At 37.9% G+C, this 21,516-nt stretch overlaps 1 protein-coding gene across 32 annotated transcripts in view; it reads right to left on the reverse strand.

Moving 5' to 3' along the window:
* The window catches only part of KDM4C (lysine demethylase 4C), a 460,147-nt gene that overhangs the window by 322,776 nt on the left and 115,855 nt on the right, over positions 1-21,516 (reverse strand). For all 32 annotated transcript variants that reach the window (XM_072728386.1, XM_072728383.1, XM_072728376.1 and 29 more), the window contains one exon: positions 13,904-14,097. In XM_072728386.1, the coding sequence (XP_072584487.1) occupies positions 13,904-14,097 (194 nt within the window). The remainder of the gene's footprint in view (positions 1-13,903; positions 14,098-21,516) is intronic.

The raw sequence follows: 21,516 nt of genomic DNA on the forward strand, positions 1-21,516 counted from the left end.
AAAAAAAAAAAAAACACTCGATTTATTACACAAATAATAAATATTATGGGCAGTTTAATGAGGAAATGTAAGGATACTAAAAATAAAGTTAAAGTGATCATTTCATGTTTTAAGTAAAAATGATGTTATTCTTAAGACCTACATTTGCTATGTTTAACTAGCTCAATATATATTAAGTACAAGTTACTTTTTCCTAAAATAATTTTTCTCATTTTACTTAACACCACACTTGGTTGCATTTAATGCCACTGATAACATATGCAAAACTTAATTGGATCCGATATAACTAGGCAATTTTCTAAAAGAAAATTCAACCATATATCTGCTCCTTAAGGCACTGTTAATGAAATTATTCCAACTGAATTGGGGAGATAAAATTTTAGCATAAGCTAATGACAATCATCCAATTTATTTATTCACTGGCCACTTCTTACCAGTTTTTAATCCCCAGTTTACGTCATCTTATATACCCAGAAAAGGGATATATATGTGTGTGTGTGTGTGTGTGTGTGTGTGTGTGTGTGTGTATACACGCCCCAGACAAGAGGGTCATGTTCCCCATAACATAAACACACGTGTGCAGTACACACACATACACACACTTGCACACATGGAATGGATATATGCTTGCCCAAAAATGGTTGGACACAGATGGAGATACACATCCAGAATCACTTTTCTGACAATTGGCATCCAAGTTAAAGCTCATTAATCTGAGATTCAACCATCTACTTAAAGAAAATATAAACATATATACCAATGTAAATATAAACATAAGTATAAGCATACACATAAGAATAAAGAATAGCTTCGACATAGTCTTCCAGTTAGTCTACAAGACAACAATGAAAATCACATAGCCAACACTTAGAGTAAAGTCATCTTCTAAAAGGATATTTATGAAACTTCTCTAGAGGCTAATGATCAGAAAGATTCTCTCCATATATTACACATGTAACAAACATTCTTTACACTGGATACATGACCATAAGGCATTAAGTGTGTCCCCTTGATGCAGCTTACCCTTTAAAAACCACTAAGGTGTAAATGACCATTACATGTTTGTTCCCCATACTCTTCCAAACTACCCTCCAGAGATGACTATAGTGTGCTATAGTCATCTCTGCAAACTACAGCTGATCATGACAAAGCCCTGGACCTCTGAGAGCTGACTGCAACTTGAAGGACAGAAGACAAACTGCTCTAAAGGACACACAGGCCTGCCACAATCTTGATCACTTTTCTGATGTTCCAATCAAACTTGCTCTTTGGCTTTAACAAATCATTTAAAGTTCTTTCCAGTGCCCTTGCTTTTTCACATCTCCACTATTTTCCATTCCCTACTTCTTGGCTTTACATGCCCTCAACTTTGTCCAGTCAATGAAAATACACATTCCTTTTTCCAAGCTAAGGCTAAGTGACCCCAGGGAGATCTTCCCTCTTCCTCTTTTGCTGTATTACCTCTACCATGACACTCAGAATTTATTCTTTTTTTTTAACTTTTTGCCTCCCAGTCACCTCTCAAGCTCCTTAGTGGCAAGGGCCAGTGTCCTTTCCCTAAAACAAAGCACCAGTTAAGCGGATGCTCAGTGTTTCCTGACTTTTTGCCACTCTCAAGTGATGAATCATATTCCTGATCCTCCAGAATAGCAGGTGTGGAGGAAAGGAAGGATATGGGCAAAAGAAAAATACTCCCACATTTTTCATTTCCATTCACCCGGGAATCCATTGCAACCTGAATCCTATTTTTATCATTCGTGATATAAGTGCTTGGACAAAAGTTGCCACATTTTCCAGTCCTTACCTGCTTGGTCCTCTCTGAAATTTTTGACCAGATCCTTGAAACACTCACTTCCTTTGGCTTTCATGAATCCAACTAATTTCCAAGGATTTTCTACCTCGTGCTCTTGCCGAACCTCAGAGTGACATTCTCTACAACTCCATGTTTTAGTGCTTCCACATTTTTCCCTGAGGGAACCACCTTCACTCAAGGCTTTAAAATCTTCCTTGTGCGGTGCTGAACCACAACTCCATTTTAAGCATCTCTCGTGAGCTCTGAAACTCTACAATGAACCAGCTATTCAACAAATCCATTTGGCAGCCCCCAAACACAATTTGTCCAAAGCTTAATTTCCAACATCTTCTTGGCAGACCTGCTTCTCCTCCAGTTCCCCATCCAACCAACTGTCCAAAATGTGGGAGTTGTCTGTGGTTGTACTCCCCTTATTCAACCAATCCCCAAGCTTTATGTGTTCTGCCTTGTACCTGTTCAAGAGAGACCTCATGAATCCCATGCCTTTATTTCTCTATCCCCACTACCACCACCTTGATCCAGGCCACCATGCTCTATCAGACATAGTACTGCTGTATCTTAATTACCTTGCCTCTAGCCTTGCCCTCTCTAGTCCACGTAGCCCAATCAGATCGTGTCACTTTCCTTCCCTCTTTAAAATCTATGTAACAATAGAAACTTGTAACTAAATAGAGGCAAGTTGGAGGACCCAGACGCAGAGGGGTTTACTACAATGAATGACCTCAGTGAGGAGTTCTAGTTCCAGGGCCCAGTTTAGAAGTCTCAAAAACACAAGATCAAATTCATGACTCCCTCTTTAAAATGGTTCTGTCTCCCAACATTCCTATTTCAGTTCCTAACTCCATTTTCCCTTAGCCTTCCAAACTAGAACTGTCAGCCAACTCTCCCTTATTTCTCAATCTCTCTGTCTCCACTGCCAGTCACAAATTCTATCCACTCTATACACAAAACCTCATATCCATCCTGTAGCATCACGTCAATTTCAACCTTGATTTGCCCCCAACCAGCCCACTATAACTGAACTTTCTGCCGGCACCTCTCTGGGCAGCCAGAGTATTCCGAACTTTTATTACTTATTGCCTATCTTTCAAGGACACCCTCAACACACACACACACACACACACACACACACAATTTAGCTCTAGCCTTAAATATCAAATAGTCTGTTCTCAGTAGGTTGGACTATGAATTATTCTATCACTCACATGGGTTTTGACCTCACTCCTTGCTTCAAACAGCCCCTTCCATTCCACTTCAAATCCCAGCCTTCCAAGCCCAGATTCCACCTCCTTGAAGTTTTCACTGACCATTATAAATCTCAGCAATCTCACCCTTTTCTTTATCCCAGCATCCTTCTGTTATATTTTTCATGTAATATTTATCATCTACTACTTTACAAAGCCAGCTGCCGTTCAGTGTGCATAAATCACTTTTGACTGGATACCCACTGAGTTCTATGAGGGAGAGAATGCCTACCATGACCCAGAAATTTTCAAGAGTTATCCTTTTTAATGTACCTTGTATAGTGAGTACCCAGTTCATAACCAGGCACTCTACTATGTACAATTGCTTGGTTATGCAGCTAATACTTCATTCTTTGAGGATATGAATGTGTCTTGCCCTTCTTTGTATTCTTTGAAACCCACCAAATAAGATGTCTACCATTGTATACCCTCAAGTACTTACTGGTGTGTTGAAATTATTAATTGTTCATTTAACCTTTAAGACAGTGTTTTTGTTTCAAAAATAATACTGCCAACAATTCTGCTAATATTAAGAAAGTATGAATCACTAATGAACTACAAACACACTAATTAGATATTTACAGGATGATGTTTTATTTAAAACTAATTTTATGAATTAAAAATATAATTTGAGGGCCAAGGAAAATATCATAATCCCTCTAAGCACATCTTTGGGTGGTTTACTCAAAGAAGACACCTAAAGTGATGTTATCCTGATGGGTGTAATAAAACACGATCTTGGATGAACAATATAAGGCTGACCTTTCAAACTGTCAGTAGGCAAGGCTGTATTTTTCAAAATGTAATAGGTCCATTTGTCTGATTCAGGTTTTCCTTATGAAGTGGTCACTCTATTTCTTTTCAAGATATGCTCAGTCCGTAAGTCCATCAGAAGCTCATTTACCAGCACTTCTCAAAGAGAAACTCCTACTTTTCAGATCACTCCCTGTAAGTCTCCCTAACTTGGTGGGGGGAAGGGAGGGGGACCCTGGGGATGTCACTAATGTGCTTAGAAAGAAATGTTCTCAGGCTCCCCCACCTGCTCCACCCATACCTCTGTCACTGTGCTGTCTGACATAGATAGCCGCCTGAGTCCCTCCATCAGTCTCACTAACATGCTACTGGCACCTCCTGTAACATCCACAGCAGTCTTATCAAGCCCAGAACACAGAGGGCAAAACCTCTTCCAGGTCCATGCCATGCTCGGGCAAATCAGCCCTAAAACAAAGGGCTGCTCTTTACTCCCTTCCCTTAACTAAGGCTGTATGTGATATAGCCCTTTGTTCCTCTTTTGTTTACATTTCTTCTTGCTGTTTCTCTTACAGTCATCTCCCAAAAAGAATCAAGCTCACATCCCCAAGGACAGTTTTCTGACAGACAACTAGTCTAAATTGATCCTCCCCACTTTTACATGACTTGTTCTCTACAGTTACTAAGGGCTGGAAAACTCAGTGAAAAGATTAACTGACCAATAAATACTGTAACAGTTCATCACAGCCACCATTTATCGAGCATTTATAACACCAGACCTGGTGCTAAGATCCTGTAATCCAAGTTCTACTGCTACCACCTCCACTTTACTGATGAGGAAAACAAGGCTTAGAAGGATTAATCTACTTGAGTAAGAAGGGTAACAGAGGTGACATCCAAGGCCAGACCAATGTGACTCCAAAGCCTAAAATATGCTTTCCAGGCCCATATTCCATTCCTGTTTCCGGACCAATCACCACAAAGATGCCAACCAGAATGAAGTGAGGGGCCTAATAAACCCCTCTCTCTCCAAGGACATATACAATGACTATTGCAATTATTGGAGGGTAATCCAAATTTTGGAAGAAAAAGTCTTCTGCCGGCTGCTAACAAAACAAATGCCAATATTCACACAGAGTAATTCTCTCAGCTACCCTTCCTACCTCTATCCATTTTTAAAGCTCACAATTGGAAACAAAAAAATCACTGAGATCTCAAACTAAAATTACAATGTGCACCAACCAAAAGCATTTTAAGACAAAAGCATTTTAAATAAAATATAGATATAAAGAACAAAGCCGTTAAGCCACTACTAAGTTTTCCTTTGATTCTTCTTACAAAGAACTTCATGAATCAAAAAGTAAAGTACCTATTTATATTTCACAAAACTCAATATTTCCGAAGTGGTTACTTTACAATATGCTTTTCAGTCATGGCATATTCCTAGTTGTGTCAAAAAGAAGGCTGCACAACTGTGGATTTTATATGTGTGATTATGTTACATTTTCACATTACTGATGAAGCTAACAAGTTTTAATATTGTGCATTTATTAAAGTTTAAGTGTTCATATTTTAAATTATAAAGTCCTATTAGTTAATTGTGGAAAACAGAAGGTCGCTTACTTCATTTGCAGTTCTTAAAAACAAAAGTATGGGGCAGCCCTTGTGGCTCAGCGGTTTAGCGCCGCCTTCAGCCCAGGGTGTGATCCTGAAGACTTGGGATCGAGTCCCACGTCAGGCTCCCTGCGTGGAGCCTGCTTCTCCCTCTGCCCCCCACCCCACCCCCCTCTCTGTCTCTAATAAATAAATAAAATCTTAAAAAAAAAAAAAAAGAAGTATGTGAGAAACAGAAGTGCCAGGCTACCCCTTCCAGATAAGGCCCTCACTGCATTCTCCAAAGGAAGACTCCTCACGCCCTCACACTTACCCAAAATCATGTTCCCTCCCTAAATATCATGGTCCCTGGAACAGGAGGCAGTAGTGGTCCATATCCAAGGAATGATCCATACATGAAAGTAAAAGCCTGATCCTCTTGCCTTATCCTGGAGCAATTCTGAAGGGACTTGCCAGCTCCAGTGCCTGCCTGTGTGATCTGCCCATGGCTCTACTGCAACTTAACTTCCCTTGACGCTCAGTCCTGCCTTCTATCACCCTCACAGGTATTGTCCAATTTGGCACACAAATCTGAGTTTCAAAGTAGGCTTCCTGAGCAACCTGAGTTACAATGAATATGTCTGTAAGGAGGTGGCACTTAAAGCCAGGCATCTAAAAGCATGGCCTAAAGAACAAAGTATTTGAGCTGAGGCCCTACAAGACTTTAAAAGAGCCCCTGAGCAAAGGAAGAGCTTAGCCCCACCCTTATTCTATCTTAGAGCCTGTTTCTTAACAGAATAATTAAATGAAAAATACCAGCCACATCTACAGACAGTTGTAAGTCGGGAAACTGCAGGGAAAAAAAAATTCCTAACAAAGAAGTTTCAGTAAATAGCTGAGCATTAAAAATGTAAGCAACTAAAAAAAAAAAAAAAAAAAAAAAAAGTAAGCAACTGGGCAGCCCAGGTGGCTCAGTGGTATAGCACTGCCTTCAGCCTGGGGAGTGATCCTGGAGACCAGGGATTGAGTCCCATGTCGGGATCCCTGCATGGAGCCTGCTTCTCCCTCTGCCTGTGTCTCTGCTTCTCTCTCTTCTCTGTGTATTCTCATGAATAAATAAATAAAATCTTAAAAAAAAAAAAAATGTAAGCAACTTGAGCACTTGGGTAGCCAGTCAGTTAAGCATCTGTCTTTGGCTCAGGTCATGATCCTGGGGTCCTAGGATTGAGCCCCACATGAGCCCCGCATCAGGCTCCCTGCTCTGTAGTGAGCCTGCTTCTCCCTCTCCCTCTGCCTGCTGCTCCCCCTGCTTATGACTACACTCTTTCTCCCTGTGTCAAATAAATAAAATCTTAGAATAAAAAATGTAAGCAACTCTTTTTCATCTGGGATTCAAAATACAGTTCAGTATCCACACACATGTAAATTAATATCCTAAGCAATCATAAAAATCAAGTAACTTTTTGTCTTAAATCATTTTAGAACTTAGTAAAAACAATAACTGCACAAAACTTGATTTTCAAGAAAGAATATATTTTTGTGTTACTTAATCCACTGAAATATTTCTAAGTTCTAAGTGTGTCTTACACAATACTGGTGGGGTTTTTTTTCCCTGAAAAGAAAAAGATACTATGAATTATTAGTTGATGTCAACTATAGGCAACATAAAAGAAATATTTACTCCTTAATACTAACTTCTCTAAAATACTCAAGAGATAACACAGTAAGCAGTAAAATGATGTTTCTAATACTAGAGGATCAAATGAGTGATTTTCAAACTGTTTTCTATGCCTCCCCCCATCCTCCATCTGGGACCCAGTATTTCTTGATAAAAGTGCTTAAGGAAAGGGGTTCCTGAGAGAGAGTGTCCCATCAAACACATTTCAGCCAGGTCAGCTCTTCCTTCATTTTCAGTTTTATATATTGACCTTCTAAAGAAATTTTCAGAAAGTCTGAAAACTTCTGTTTTCTTAAAGTGATTAGCATAGTGCCTAGCACATGTAAAACGACTTCTCTAAGGGGCACCTGGGTGGCTCAGTTATTTAAGCATCTGACTCGATTTCAGCTCAAGAGATGATCTTGGAGTCCTGGGACTGAGCCCTGTGTTGAAGTCTCCTTGAGATTCTCTCCCTCTACCTTTGCCCCTTCCCCCATCATGTGTTTGAGTTCTCTCTCTCTAAAATAAATAAATCTTAAAAAAAGGGACTTCACTAAATAGAATGTTGTCACCAAAAACAAACAAAACATACTTCACTACCGTAGTCAAGCCCTACTCCTTAAAATACAAGCTTACAAAGCATGAAGACATTTGAGATCTTAGAAGTAAGAGATAAATCAATTTATAAGCCTATCTGTAGATATGCAGTCAGTCACACACACACACACACACACACACACACACACACACACACACACCTTCTTCCTATATGCTCAAGTCAAAGAATAATTTTGGCAAAACAAATATTAAGTAATACGTATTTTCTACAAAATGCTTTCTAAACAGTAAAATTAAAACTGAAAAGGAGGGAAGAAATATGGGGGAGAAAAGATAAGCTAGGCAAAGTAATTGGTAAACTATGACATAGAGAGGGAAACATGCACAGAAAGACTAAGATAAACACCCAATAGGAGAATCTGATCTCTGGATTGAGCCATGCTTCTAGCTTATCCCAACCATATACACTAGCAAATATCCTTCTATTTCAACTGGGAGCCAAGAATCCTTATAAATACAAGATCTATGAGGTCTTAAATGTAATACATGCAATATATATTTATTAAGTGAATTGTATGTATATCAATCAATGTTATTGATTGAGCACTTATGATGCATCAGAAGCTGTGGTACATGCTTGTATATTGTATTTTATCTGATCCACACAAGTACCTTAGAACTATCAGAGTGTTTTAGGAGAGGAAATTGAGGCATGGAGTTTATAATTACCCAGGTCACATGCTCAGAAAAATATTGCCAGAACTCAAAACACAAGACTCAGGTATAAAAAACTCATGCCCTTAAATACCACACAACACTGCATGCCTAATGAAAAAAGCATCAAACTAAGTTTAACTACCTATCTTGAATAATCTGACACTTCTTAGTATACTTCTACAAAATCTCACAGCTAAATAAAATTAAACCAAGTCCAAAATACTATAACCCATTCTTAATTTTTCTAAAAACATCCAGGAGAAACTTCTTTCCTGATTTTAGAACTTTTCATAGCTTAAGACATGTCCTCTTAAATCTCACCTTTTTCATTCTCTAGCAAATAAATCACTGTGTTCAGACACAGTTTCAGGAAGAAGGATTCAAGGTACCATCTAAATTCTGTGTCTCCCAGCAGTTAACCACTAACACATATAACACCTGAAAGGGAGAATTATATTTTATGTATCCTTGAAACCCCTAGTCTATTATATGCAGATGTATCATGCCAAGTTCAGGCTTCAAGTCATTGCTTGAAAAATGATTTATTTTCATGAGATTGTTAAAATAATAGTAACTGGAAATATTCCTCTAGTACTTTACAGTTTACAAAGCACTTTTACACAAAGTATATCCCTGGACCCTCTTAGCAATCCCATAAGGAGACAGAGAATAAATCACACCTCCATTTGGCAGTTAAAATCATGATGAAAGAAGTATAGTGATTTGGTCTAAGTCATTCAGCTGGTGATAGATTTTAAAACAGGTCTTCTAGCTTCAAAGTCAATGTTCATTCCAAGAAAATAAACATTTTACCACTGACTATTAAGGCAGTTTTCTAGCTGCTTATTTAAAGCATTCTTTCTCCCCTAAACCTTTATGCCAGAAATGTTTAAATAAATCATAACCTCTTCTAAAATCTCTTCAGTACAACTCTGTGTTCATGAACACTTATTTAGCAAAATCTGCCACACTCAGTGCCCAGAAAAATATGTCTCAGGGCTTCTACGTGGAGATGTGCACCTGTAGCTACTCAGAAATTTCAGAAAGAGATTAAAAGAAAAAAATGAATGTTCTCAGGAAGAAAATGAACGTTCTTAATAGCTACACTATAGATAAAAATCTTTATAAAGTGCTCTATATATTTCCTTGTCTGCCCTTAAACAGACTGTTCCAAACCAAACTCTCCTGATTCAACAAGAATTATTTACAAAGCCTCAGTCCTATAACCAGGACCTATGTTAAGTGCTGATAATTCAAACGCAGACAGAAACCCTAACTTCAAGACAGACACAGGAAAGGGTGAGGAGGTAGTCAGAAGCACCTGAGAGGTGCAAAAATATGGGCAGCATATGGTTCAGAAAGCCTTGGGCAAAAAATAAGGAATACACTGGCAGAGAACAGCAGAGAGCACCATAGACTTAGTCAGTTTTGAAATGATATCCAAACTTGATACCTGAGGGTAGAATTGAAGAAGAAGTTGTTGAAGTTCAACACCGACCTATAAGACTAGAAGGAAAAGACACATTGCTAGGGTCAGAGATGTCAAGCACAGGCGAGGTCACCCCTGGAGAAATGTAAAGGCAACTATCCCACATACAACTCAACAAGGAGAAGACAGCATAAAAGGAAACCAGTGCATATATATATATATATATGCATGCACATAGAAAATCTTATGTTGCCTCCTCATCTTCCCATTTTGTAGACAGAGTAAGTAAAAATATTCCTGTGGTTCTGATTACAAATCACAGAATTAGAACATTAGAGATCATCCCGATTAACTTTGTCATTTGTGGGTGAGGAAACCAGAGTCCAAAAAAGTATAGTTACTGGGGCATCTGGATGGCTCAGTCCATTGAGCATCTGACTCTTGGTTTCAGCTCAGGTTATGATCTCAGGGTCCTGGAATGGAGTTGGTTAAGGATAATCTCCCTCTCCCCCAACTCCTCCTCTAAAATAAATAAATAAAATATTTAAAAACAAAGAAGTACAGTTATTTGTCCAAAGCCACAAACACTAGTAGCAGAATAAGGAGTAGAGCCCAGATTGCTGGTCCCTTGAATCTAAGCTATGCTACCAGACACTGCCTACCTCCCAGTATTTACATGAATTTGTATTGCCTCTACCACCTTTCAAAGCTCACTTAAAATATATTATGATGAGTACTAAAATGAATTTTAATGATAATAGAATTTATCTCCAAATTATTTATGCTGAACTAATATAATCTTTCATAAATCTACTGGGAAATATACTTAGAGTCATTTATATCATTCTTATCCTACAGTAGTTATCTTAGAAGGTGGAATGTAGATTAGTGGTCATAACTCACTGCTGGGTTTTATTATTTTATCATTATAAATAATGGTCAAGGTTAAAGATAATAGTGATATTATAAATCTACCATTAATGCATATAATTAAGTCTATATGTCTATAATAACTAATAGAGTAATTAACTACAGAAAATATAGATGCTAGCAGAAAGAAATTCTTTGAAAATGGGCATAATTATTCTCATTCATGAATAGTGGTACTCTTTCACAAAGCCACAAGACTCAAGAATCAGTCTTTTCCCTGACTAGAATGCTGTACCTTAAGTGATCTTTAGGAGATAACATAATTCTGTTGGGGGGGAGTGGGGAGGATCATCTTTCTTGATAAGAAAGTAGAGACACCATATAAACTCCTCTGATAGTGGGGGATAAAGGGAAAAAAATAAAATTAACCTCTCTAATACTATAATCTCAAATTATTGTCCCAGGCATTCTCATTAGCTGACTTCTAAAACACCTCCAGGAAAGTTCTGCTACTAACTTTTCAGATTTTTTAAGGAAAATATAGTATATAGTTGCCTATATACTAGATTTTACCAACATGTTGAATTTACCCAATTCATTTAATTTTGTTCACACTGAAACTGAATGTCAGAAGAGCAGGTAGGTAATTACACAGCTGAGAAACTGCCCAGGTGCCTATGGATTGCTTAAAATATTTCTCTAAGTCTCTCAAAGTTAAGTCCCAAAACTACTAAAGGATGACATTCCAACAGATGTTACAGTGGTGTTGTAGAAACATGACGGAGACCCACGGGGCCTAAAGTGTGTGCTCAAAACTGGCCCCCAGTAAACACCTATGTAATGAATAGTCCCGCCATACCATTCTGTCACAAAAGCCTCTCTGAGTCCTAAACCACCTACTAAAAATGCGTAATTTTTATTTATTCCATTAAGAGAGCAGAATGTTAAGAATTTATCAAATAGAATGTGCAAGTAAAACACCTTTAAAATAAGTTAATTTTCCCCTAATTTTTTTAGATCACACAACTCCCTATGAAATGAGAACTGCCTGGGGATGCCTGAGTAGCTCAGTGGTTGAGCATCTGCCTTTGGCTCAGGGCATGATCCCAGTATCCGAGGATCGAGTCCCACATCTGGCTCCCTGTGAGGAGCCTGCTTCTCCCTCTGCCTATGTCTCGCCCCTCTCTGTGTGTGTCTCTCATGAATAAATAAATAAAATCTTTAAAAAATAAAAAAAAAAGAAATGAGAGCTGCCTGGATTTTTCTTGTAGGTCCTAAGAACTTTGCTCTTCCACCTAAAACTTGCCTTCCAACTAAATATCATTTTTTATAAATTTATTTTTTATTGATGTTCAATTTGCCAACATATAGAATAACACCCAGGGCTCATCCCATCAAGTGCCCCCCTCAGTGCCCGTCACCCAGTCACCCTCACCCCCCCGCCCACCTCCCCTTCCACTACCCCTAGTTCGTTTCCCAGAGTTAGGAGTCTCTCATGTTCTGTCTCCCTCTCTGACATTTCCCACTCATTTTTTCTCCTTTCCCCTTTATTCCCTTTCACTATTTTTTATATTCCCCAAATGAATGAGACCATATAATGTTTGTCCTTCTCCGATTGACTTACTTCACTCAGCATAATACCCTCCAGTTCCATCCATGTTGAAGCAAATGGTGGGTATCTGTCGTTTCTAATGGCTGAGTAATATTCCATTGTATACATAAACCACATCTTTATCCATTCATCTTTCGATGGACACCGAGGCTTCTTCCCCAGTTTGGCTATTGTGGACATTGCTGCTATAAACATCGGGGTGCAGGTGTCCCGGCGTTTCACTGCATCTGTATCTTTGGGGTAAATCCCCAGCAGTGCAATTGCTGGGTCATAGGGCAAATCTATTTTTTTTAATATTTTATTTATTTATTCATGAGAGACACACATAGAGAGAGAAACGCAGAGACACAGGCAGAGGGAGAAGCAGGCTCCATGCAGGGAGCCCGACATGGGACTCGATCCTGGGTCACCAGGATCACACCCTGGGCTGAAGGCAGCGCTAAACCGCTGAGCCACCCGGGCTGCCCGGCAGATCTATTTTAACTCTTTGAGGAACTTCCACATAGTTTTCCAGAGTGGCTGCACCAGTTCACATTCCCACCAACAGTGTAAGAGTCATTTTTGATTAGGAACTTTGCCAAATTTGAAATTTTAGAGAAAATTTACAACTTTACATCTCACATGATAAAATCCCAAGAGCAAGTAATAATGGCAAAATGGAGATGGAGATTATCCCCAAATTGCTGTACCTCAACACCTAATCAGCATGAGAACTTGGAAAAAGAGCTACTATTTTTAACTTGGAGGCAAGAAAGCTACTGGGCTGACACAAGCACCTGAAGAGCATCCTATCATGTTCACATCCAACTGAAATATCATCTTTCTGGTCCAGGTGATGCTTTGCATAAGCTTCTGTCTGTGTTTCCCTGCACATACATGCATTACAGAAAATAGAATTAATTGATACTTAAATTTCCCTAAGACTAAAACCCACCAAAAACAAGTTTAAAACATGAAACTGGTTAACTACAAAGGATACCAGGATAACTAACAATTACATATGTTAAATGTACTAACAAGTACATAATAATGTACTACATGATGTATTATACAAAGCGGTGCATCTTTAAGTCATGGCTCAGAAAGATGAGGAAAGAGGCTCAGAAACACAGGAAGTTACAAGTTAAGAACACGTGTTAACAATAACATTCTTTTTGCCATGCCCATCACCCAAAGAGCAGTAACAGGCCTCCTGATTCATCCCTTCTCTCCTACACTTGTCATTTATTTAAAAGAGGCTGGACCACAGATCATTACTATTACCTAATACTCTACATACATGAGGTCAACTTTCACTCTTAACTATTTCCAGCATACCTTCCAAACAAATGCTCAAAGAAGTAAAAATGACTAACAAATTCTTTAGGACTACAATATCTATCAATCCATGGCCCATAAAATGGTCGGCAAGCCACTTTAGACATACCAGTCAACTACTAGCTTTATGGTTTTGAGCAAAACCATGGGCAGAATGGAAGACAATCAATTATTACACTGAAAAACTTTCATATAAATTTCATATAAATTATATTAAAAACTTTCATATAAATTTCATATAAATCTGAATTCACCAGATAAAGGGAAGAAAATCCTCATCAATAGGTTCATATTGCCCAAATTTAGAACTCCTAAGCAAATGAATATTAAATATGTAACTTGCCAAGACTTGGGCTCTCCAAAGTGGAGATAATTAATGCTGTAGAGGTCCATATCCTCGGTGTGCCACGCGAATGTGGTTTTCCACATGCCAAAATAGAGATAAGGAGTATTTACACCCTCTATAGAAATACCGCACTCTTCCTCAACCACATCCAAGACTGTATTTAGGCGAGCTATGTTCCATTCATCCACATCCTGGAACCAAGAGAGAGAGAGGAAAAAAAATCAAACATTAATAAACTAATAACAATAACATTTACTAATCAATCTATCATGTGCCAAAACTATCACTGTATATTTTAATTCACGGAGAAATGAAAAATAAAGTAATCATTACTCAGGTGATATATATATATATATATATATATATATATATATATATATATATATTTATATATATTTATATTTATATATATAAATCAGTAATTATCCAAGATTACTATTGGCATTATGTGGTTCTGTGTGAACATTAATATGAAAGTATACCAAAACCATACCAACTCCAAATGGAAGTGCAGGTTAAGGCCCCACCCTCATGTGCTATTAGCAAAAAATCACTGATTGAAAGAGTATGACTAGGAGTATATGCTTTCCATCTTCAGCACGCCTTTTATTTGAGGGGGGAGGTATTTTTTTGTTTTTTAGTTTATTTGTACATTAGTTTAGAAGTCATGTTCAACATTGGACTGATCATTTCAAGATACCAATGGCAAAATATATCTTATGCACTCCCACCGCATCCATCCCCATTTCAATTTTAGCATGTGATATATCATTTCCTAAAAATTCTACCTCTAATTATAGGAAAAACTCTTAGCATTCTTTTAAACCACAGGTCATTATACTTTTACTATTCCTTCAACTAAATATTCTTATGTTGCTGGGAAATTTTAAAAACAAAATAACTGATAAAAAAATACTTATCCAAGCTTTAGTAAAATTGCTGGAACAATATAGTTTTTTTTTTTTAAAGGGATCATGGATTTATCTATTTTTTTTTTTAAAGATTCCATCTATTCATGAGAGACCCAGAGAGAGAGAGGCAGAGACACAGGCAAAGGGCGAAGCAGGCTCCATGCAGGGAGCGTGACATGGGACTCGATCCCCGATCTCCAGGATCACACCCTGGGCTGAACACAGCGCCAAACCGCTAAGCCACCTGGGCTGCCCTAACAATGTAGTTTTATAGCAATAATGGTGATGACAGAAAAGGATGGAGTCACTGATACTAAAGTTATGGTGATAGGAAAAGATTCTGGATTTTTTTTTAATTTTTTTATTATTTATTTATGAGAGTCATACAGAGAGAGAGAGAGAGAGAGAGAGAGAGAGGCAGAGACATAGGCAGAGGGAGAAGCAGGCTCCATGCACCGGGAGCCTGACGTGGGATTCGATCCCGGGTCTCCAGGATCGCGCCCTGGGGCCAAAGGCAGGCGCCAAACCGCTGCGCCACCCAGGGATCCCCAAGATTCTGGTTTTATTAGAACTTACTAATTATTCAATCATAACTCACAACTGCTTAAGAGTTTTACAAACTGAGTATTTTTCCTACATACCTTTTCATAATGAAACATAAACATTAGGAATTAGGCCCATTCCTATGTAATCATGAGGAAACTGCAATGTCTTTAAATCGACTTCAATCTCCTTGCGGTACTATTAAAGAGGGGCATTAAATGTGTTCCTGTATACCGATAAGGCTTTTTCCAATGACTACACCAATGACCACAAAGACGACCACATCTAATATTTCCCTTATACACTAAAAACTTCCAGGGTTGTTCTGTTTTCATTTTGGTCTCTAGATGATTCTCTCATCAGTACTAATTGTACTTCCTCAAGATTTGGGTTAAGAAAATTTTTGATGCAGCAGTTAGTGAAGCTCTGCCTCAGGTAACATAATTAAAAGTCTCAGGGGGAATAACTTAATTCCCAAATTCCCCTACGTAGCCACTCTATCTACAACTTAAACCCCACAATGGCAAGTTTGCTATTTGGAAATTGATCAAAGTAGTATCTTTTTTATAGAAGATCCTAGGTTCCAACTTGTGAAACCTCATAAAAAATTAAATCAAATTCTATAAAATGTTTTTATCTCACTCTATATATAGCAATGCAGTCTCTTAACTCTAGTCCAATCAGATCTCCGTCCAATCACTCTAATAATAGAGTCCTATTTGAAAGTCATTACTGAGGCAATGAGTCTAAAGTAATAAATGAGCACCATATTATAGGAATCATTTTAAACCGAATGAGCTTGAGAATTTAGGAACAAACTATTCCTCTAAATTCCTACATTTGGAGAATTCTTATCTTTATTTCTGACTGACATTATCTTTCAGAAATAACTGAGAATGAATCCCTTGACATCCTTTGACCTGCAGCTCTAAAGGGAAGAAGGTAGGGAAGTAAGAGTGCTGAGAGAAGACCTAGATTACAGCCTCAGGTCTGCCACGGACCAGGGCAAAAATCTCTGAGGCTTTCTGAGCTTCCAGTCTTTCTTCATGAAAACATGAGAGCAACAGTATCTTCCTGCATCTTTCAGATTTGCTCAGACTACTGAATAGACTAATGGACACAAAATCTTTGGAAAATAACACCTACTATTTCTTAGAACCCATGAAATAAACATTTCCACTATTCTCTAATAAATATTACTGAAAAGCCTCCCCAAACAATGAGATAAGTGATAATAAAGTCCTGGAGGGGGGGGGGAAGTCCTGTGAAATTCACTACTGGTTCATTAATGGGCAGGTAGCATATCTGCAGTACTTTCTTCTGGACAGAGCCATGGTTGCCATGATGCTGAAACTTAATTTTAAACTTTTAATAAAATAAAAAGTCATATCATTTCAACTAAAGAAGTTATTAAAATATTAAGAATAACTGACATAACAGACTAAAAATAAATATTACTGTTTCAAAATTCCTTCTCCTATTTGTGTTCTATACTTCTATACTATTGAATGAACTACCTAACTGCTCTGCTCAAACACTGAAGAGCCAGGTCACCCTCACAGATTTAGATAAGGAGTACATCTAGTCTGTCATTTAGATGAATTATTATACCATACTCTACCCCAGTCCAATACACATACATACTAAACCTATTCAAAACAATCCTGTAAAATAGGTAACATTATACCCAAAGAGCAAATGGAAAAACTAATATACCTAGCTTGTAGGTGGCAAAGATAAACCTAAGTCTGATTCCTGAGCCTAAACTCTATGCTCCCAGTTCTGAACATCTTAAAATGTATTGTCTTTTCTCAGCCTTTTCAACAAAGATCCAAGGAGTTAAAATTTAGGACAGGCAAACATAAAGTTCCCACATTCTTCCCACCCATAGGTACAGCCATCCTAAACAAACACCGGAAAAGCTTAAAATGCAAGCCTGCTTTACTTGTGGGGGAGGTAACAAAATTCATTTAGTGTAAAAGCAGTCTCCACAAAGACCCTATCTACAAACAAGCCCCACAAAGACAGGTCAGAATTTACCAAAATATTCAAAGCTTACAGCCATTGAGTCTTAGCAGAAAGTCTGCACACCAGCCCAAGTTCATAGACAAATGGCTCTTCCCAGATTCTATCCCCTCAAATAAAGCTCTCTCTCCCACATGTCTTTCAATAGGTACTTGAGCAGTATTTGTAATTCACCTGACTTCGCCTGGGCACATGTTTCCTGCCAGGTGGCACTCCCTTCACTGCATTCACCCATTCAGTATTCTGGACCTATTTACCCAGTATCTGTCAGGTTTTCTAAAATAATTCAAAATTGGTCCATGATTTGTGCATATTTGCATAATTGAGAATTTATGAAGGATTTTTCCTTTCAAACTCTGTATCTTCCACCTATCAGGAATCAGATGGCAGTTTGAAAGAATTCTTAAACCTTCATTACCATAACCAGAGTCCAACAGATAACTTAGTGAGTGAAGCAGCCAAGTGTAAGCCAAGGAGGGGAGACCATTTGGGGACCCTACCCTCCCAAATGGGGAGACCCTACCCACCTGGGGACATCTACTATGCTGTGCTGTCTAACAAGGACAGCCATTACTCAGCTCCTATCTATTTCAGGCGCTAGATCTGCCAAACCTGATCTGGCAAATCCAAATTTTTGTGATATTAACCGACTTTTAAAATCATGTGGATCAAACAAAATACATCTCTGGCCACTTCTGCAAAAAGATAGCAGGCATGAAAGAGTTCACATTTATTGCCATAATTTAAAAGTGATGAAGAAGGAAGGAGTTTTGGACATAGGCTATAATAAACAGAAAGTTAGTGATTATGAGCTTGGGGCAGAGACACTGCTCAGACTTTTTTTTTTTTAAGATTTTATTTATTTATTCATGAGAGACAGAGAGAGAGAGAGAGAATCAGAGACACAGGCAGAGGGAGAAGCAGGCTCCAGCCAGGGAGCCTGATGTGGGACTCGATCCCCGGTCTCCAGGATCACGCCCTGAGCTGAAGGCAGAGCTAAACCGCTGAGCCACCGGGGCTGCCCTGCTCAGACTTTTAAAACTAATCATACATTTGCCCAACACTATGTTGGGTATTCTATAAACATGTCCGGTAACTAGAGTGAGACTGTGCAAATGGCATTACAGGAATCTACTCGCTATATACATGTTTTCCTCCCATTACATAGAGAAATCCAAAATGCAAATGAATAGAAAGACACAAAGTAAAATGGGAAAATGCAAAGTAATTACAGTAATTCAGAAAACTGAATAACCAACTGCAGACAAGTGGGATGTAGCACACAGGTTTAGGTAAAACAGTCCTAAACAAAGCTATGTAACTTTTTCAGACAAGCCTCTGTGAAGCAACAGCCAAGATAAGAATGAAAAGAGGGCAAAAGGAGGCAGTGGAAGAATTTAGCCACACCATGCACACCTGCCAAATCCACAGGTGGCAATTCTGTGAGCTATAATGCACCAAAGTCGACCTGACTTTACATTCTGCTTGCCCACAAAGTAGAATAGCTAAAATCACTTGCCTATAAATGCAAGATTGCTACAATATCAACAGTCATGTGAAAAAAAGCCCTGGATGACCACTGAAACACTTCTAACTGAAGACTCAAACCGATCAAGAATTTCTTCACTCTATTTTACATATTTCAGAGACTGCTTTCTCATTTTCTTCAAACAAAAGATGTGTGGCTACAGAACAGTACTGGATAAACTGACACACTCTCTTATTAAATTTTTATGATACCTTTCATACAGTAAAAGAATCTATATGGCTCTTGTTCTCTAAAATTAGTTCTAAATCAATAATCTATCACTCTCTCAACTTCGGGCTTTCCACGTCTTTATTGTCATCACTCTATATTCTATCCTCAACACTGTCAACATCCAACCACATGTTTCAATGCCATCATCCCCATTTCCTGCCATCATCCTCAGCACCATTTCCTGCCATCATCCTCAGCACCTTCAATGTTATTTATCCCCATGGGGCTACTTTCCAATGTTATGAGCTCCCAATCTCTCTCCTGAGTTTCAGTGGCACATCCCCAGATCTAAGCTGGACTCATAATAACCAACAAAAAATTTCTGAAATGTAAGAATTCTAAGAGGAAAACATCATTTCATCAGAAAATCTAATTATTAAAAAAAAGAAGATCCACCATCTAGATGCTATAAGACTCTAAGCAAATACTGAAATTATTAAAGGCTCTAAAGTTTTCAGGTCTGTCCCTGATTCAAATGAGGTTATAAAAAAAATACAGATAAGCCAAATTATGCTATTTCTTCTAACAGAAATGTTGTCATTGAGTTATAATCGGATGTTGTGCTCTTGGTCTTTACAAGAACTGACAGAGCTAGCACCTATTTAAATTGCCTTTCTCAAAGCCTATCAACTGTAAATGTTTTTTTTTTTTAAGATTTTATTTATTTATTCATGACAGAGACAGAGACAGAGATAGAGAGAGAAGCAGGCTCCACCCAGGGAGCCCAACACAGAACTCGATCCCGGGTCTCCAGGATCACACGCCGGGCCGAGGGCAGCGCCAAACCGCTGGGCCACCGGGGCTGCCCAAAGCCTATCAAGTGTAGAATTGGGGACCACTCTTAGACCTAATAACAAGATTTGCATCCCCCATCAGATTATGAAGAAGAAACAAAGTGATGTATGCAAAAAATCTTTTAAAAATTAGTAAACAAGCTTTGAAAAAAGAAAAATATTTTCTTTATATCTGATATCTACCAAAAAACTAGTACCAAGTCTTGAAACTGTGCAGATACTTGGTAATTATTTTATTAATGCAAAGACTTAACATGCACTGAGGAAATCCCCATGCTAGCAAAACACCTTCATTTTACAGATGGAGGTAAGATGCTCAGTAATTTAACAAGCCTCCTTGTTTGTTTGTTTGTTTGTTTGTTTAAGCCTCCTTATTTGAATAGAGCAGTCAGTCTCCTCAGTAGCAAATATATTGTCTAACAAATCGTAGTTCTTCGTAATCAATTCCTTAAGAAATACTGGAGCTGGTTCCATTTTTATAACTCAGTATTATGACATGGTATTTCTCATTATCACAGTACCATGCAGTATTTTTAAATATTTTAGGTATTTTTATACTTAAACTAATAAAATAAAAAAAACTAATTTTTAAGTATTTTTTAAAAGAATACGTTTTTTCTCATTTGGCTTCTACCATCCCTTATAATGACCCTGCCACAGCCCAGCCAGCACCTAATAAAAAGACCATGCACCAATCTCCACTAATTCACTGGGCACTTAGAGCTAGGCTACTATAAATTAGTGCTACTAATTTATATGGCTTTAACAAGCCCTTGAAGTCTCAAAGGTAATGCACATGGACAAACAAAAAACTTGGTTAGTGCATTAAAAGACTTCAAGATTCAACCCATTTTACACAGTAATGTGTGAAAATTGTACCTTTCTATAACTAAAATGAAAGCTCTGGTCCACATTTTAAAACAGACTAAGAATTCCCTATAGATCTTTACAAAATAAATATAATTAGACACATGTCAAATTCATTTTGCTTTAAAGTTAACTACAATGTGACATGATAGACTTTTCTGTTTCTTTCCTTCCATAAAAATCTCTCACATTCTCTGAACTTTTTAGGTTTAAAACAGACCTCATTTCCTCAAGAAGTTAAAAATAGAACTACTCAATGATCCAGCAATTGCACTTCTAGGTATTTAACCAAAGAATAAAGAATACTAATTCAAAGGGATACATGCATCCTGATGGTTAGAGCAGCATTATCTACAAGAGCCAAATTATCCAAGTGTCCATCAAGTGGCTATCAAGTGATGAATGAATAAAGAAGGTGTGGTATATATACACATGGAATATTACCCAGCCATAAAAAAAGAATGAAATCTTGACATTTGCAATGACATAAACGAACTAGAGGGTATAATGCTAAGTGAAAAAGAGTAAGAAATACCATATGAAAAAAAAAAAAGAAAGAAATACCATATGATTTCACTCATCTGCGAATTTAAGAAACAAAACAAATGAGCAAAGGAAGAAAAAAAGGAGAGCAAGGCAAACCAAGAAACACCCTTAACTATAGAGAACAAACTGATGGTTACCAGAGGGGAGGTAGATAGGAGATGAGTA

The sequence above is a fragment of the Vulpes vulpes genome, chromosome 12 (assembly GCF_048418805.1).
Source record: "Vulpes vulpes isolate BD-2025 chromosome 12, VulVul3, whole genome shotgun sequence".
NCBI classification, from domain to species: Eukaryota; Metazoa; Chordata; class Mammalia; order Carnivora; family Canidae; genus Vulpes; species Vulpes vulpes.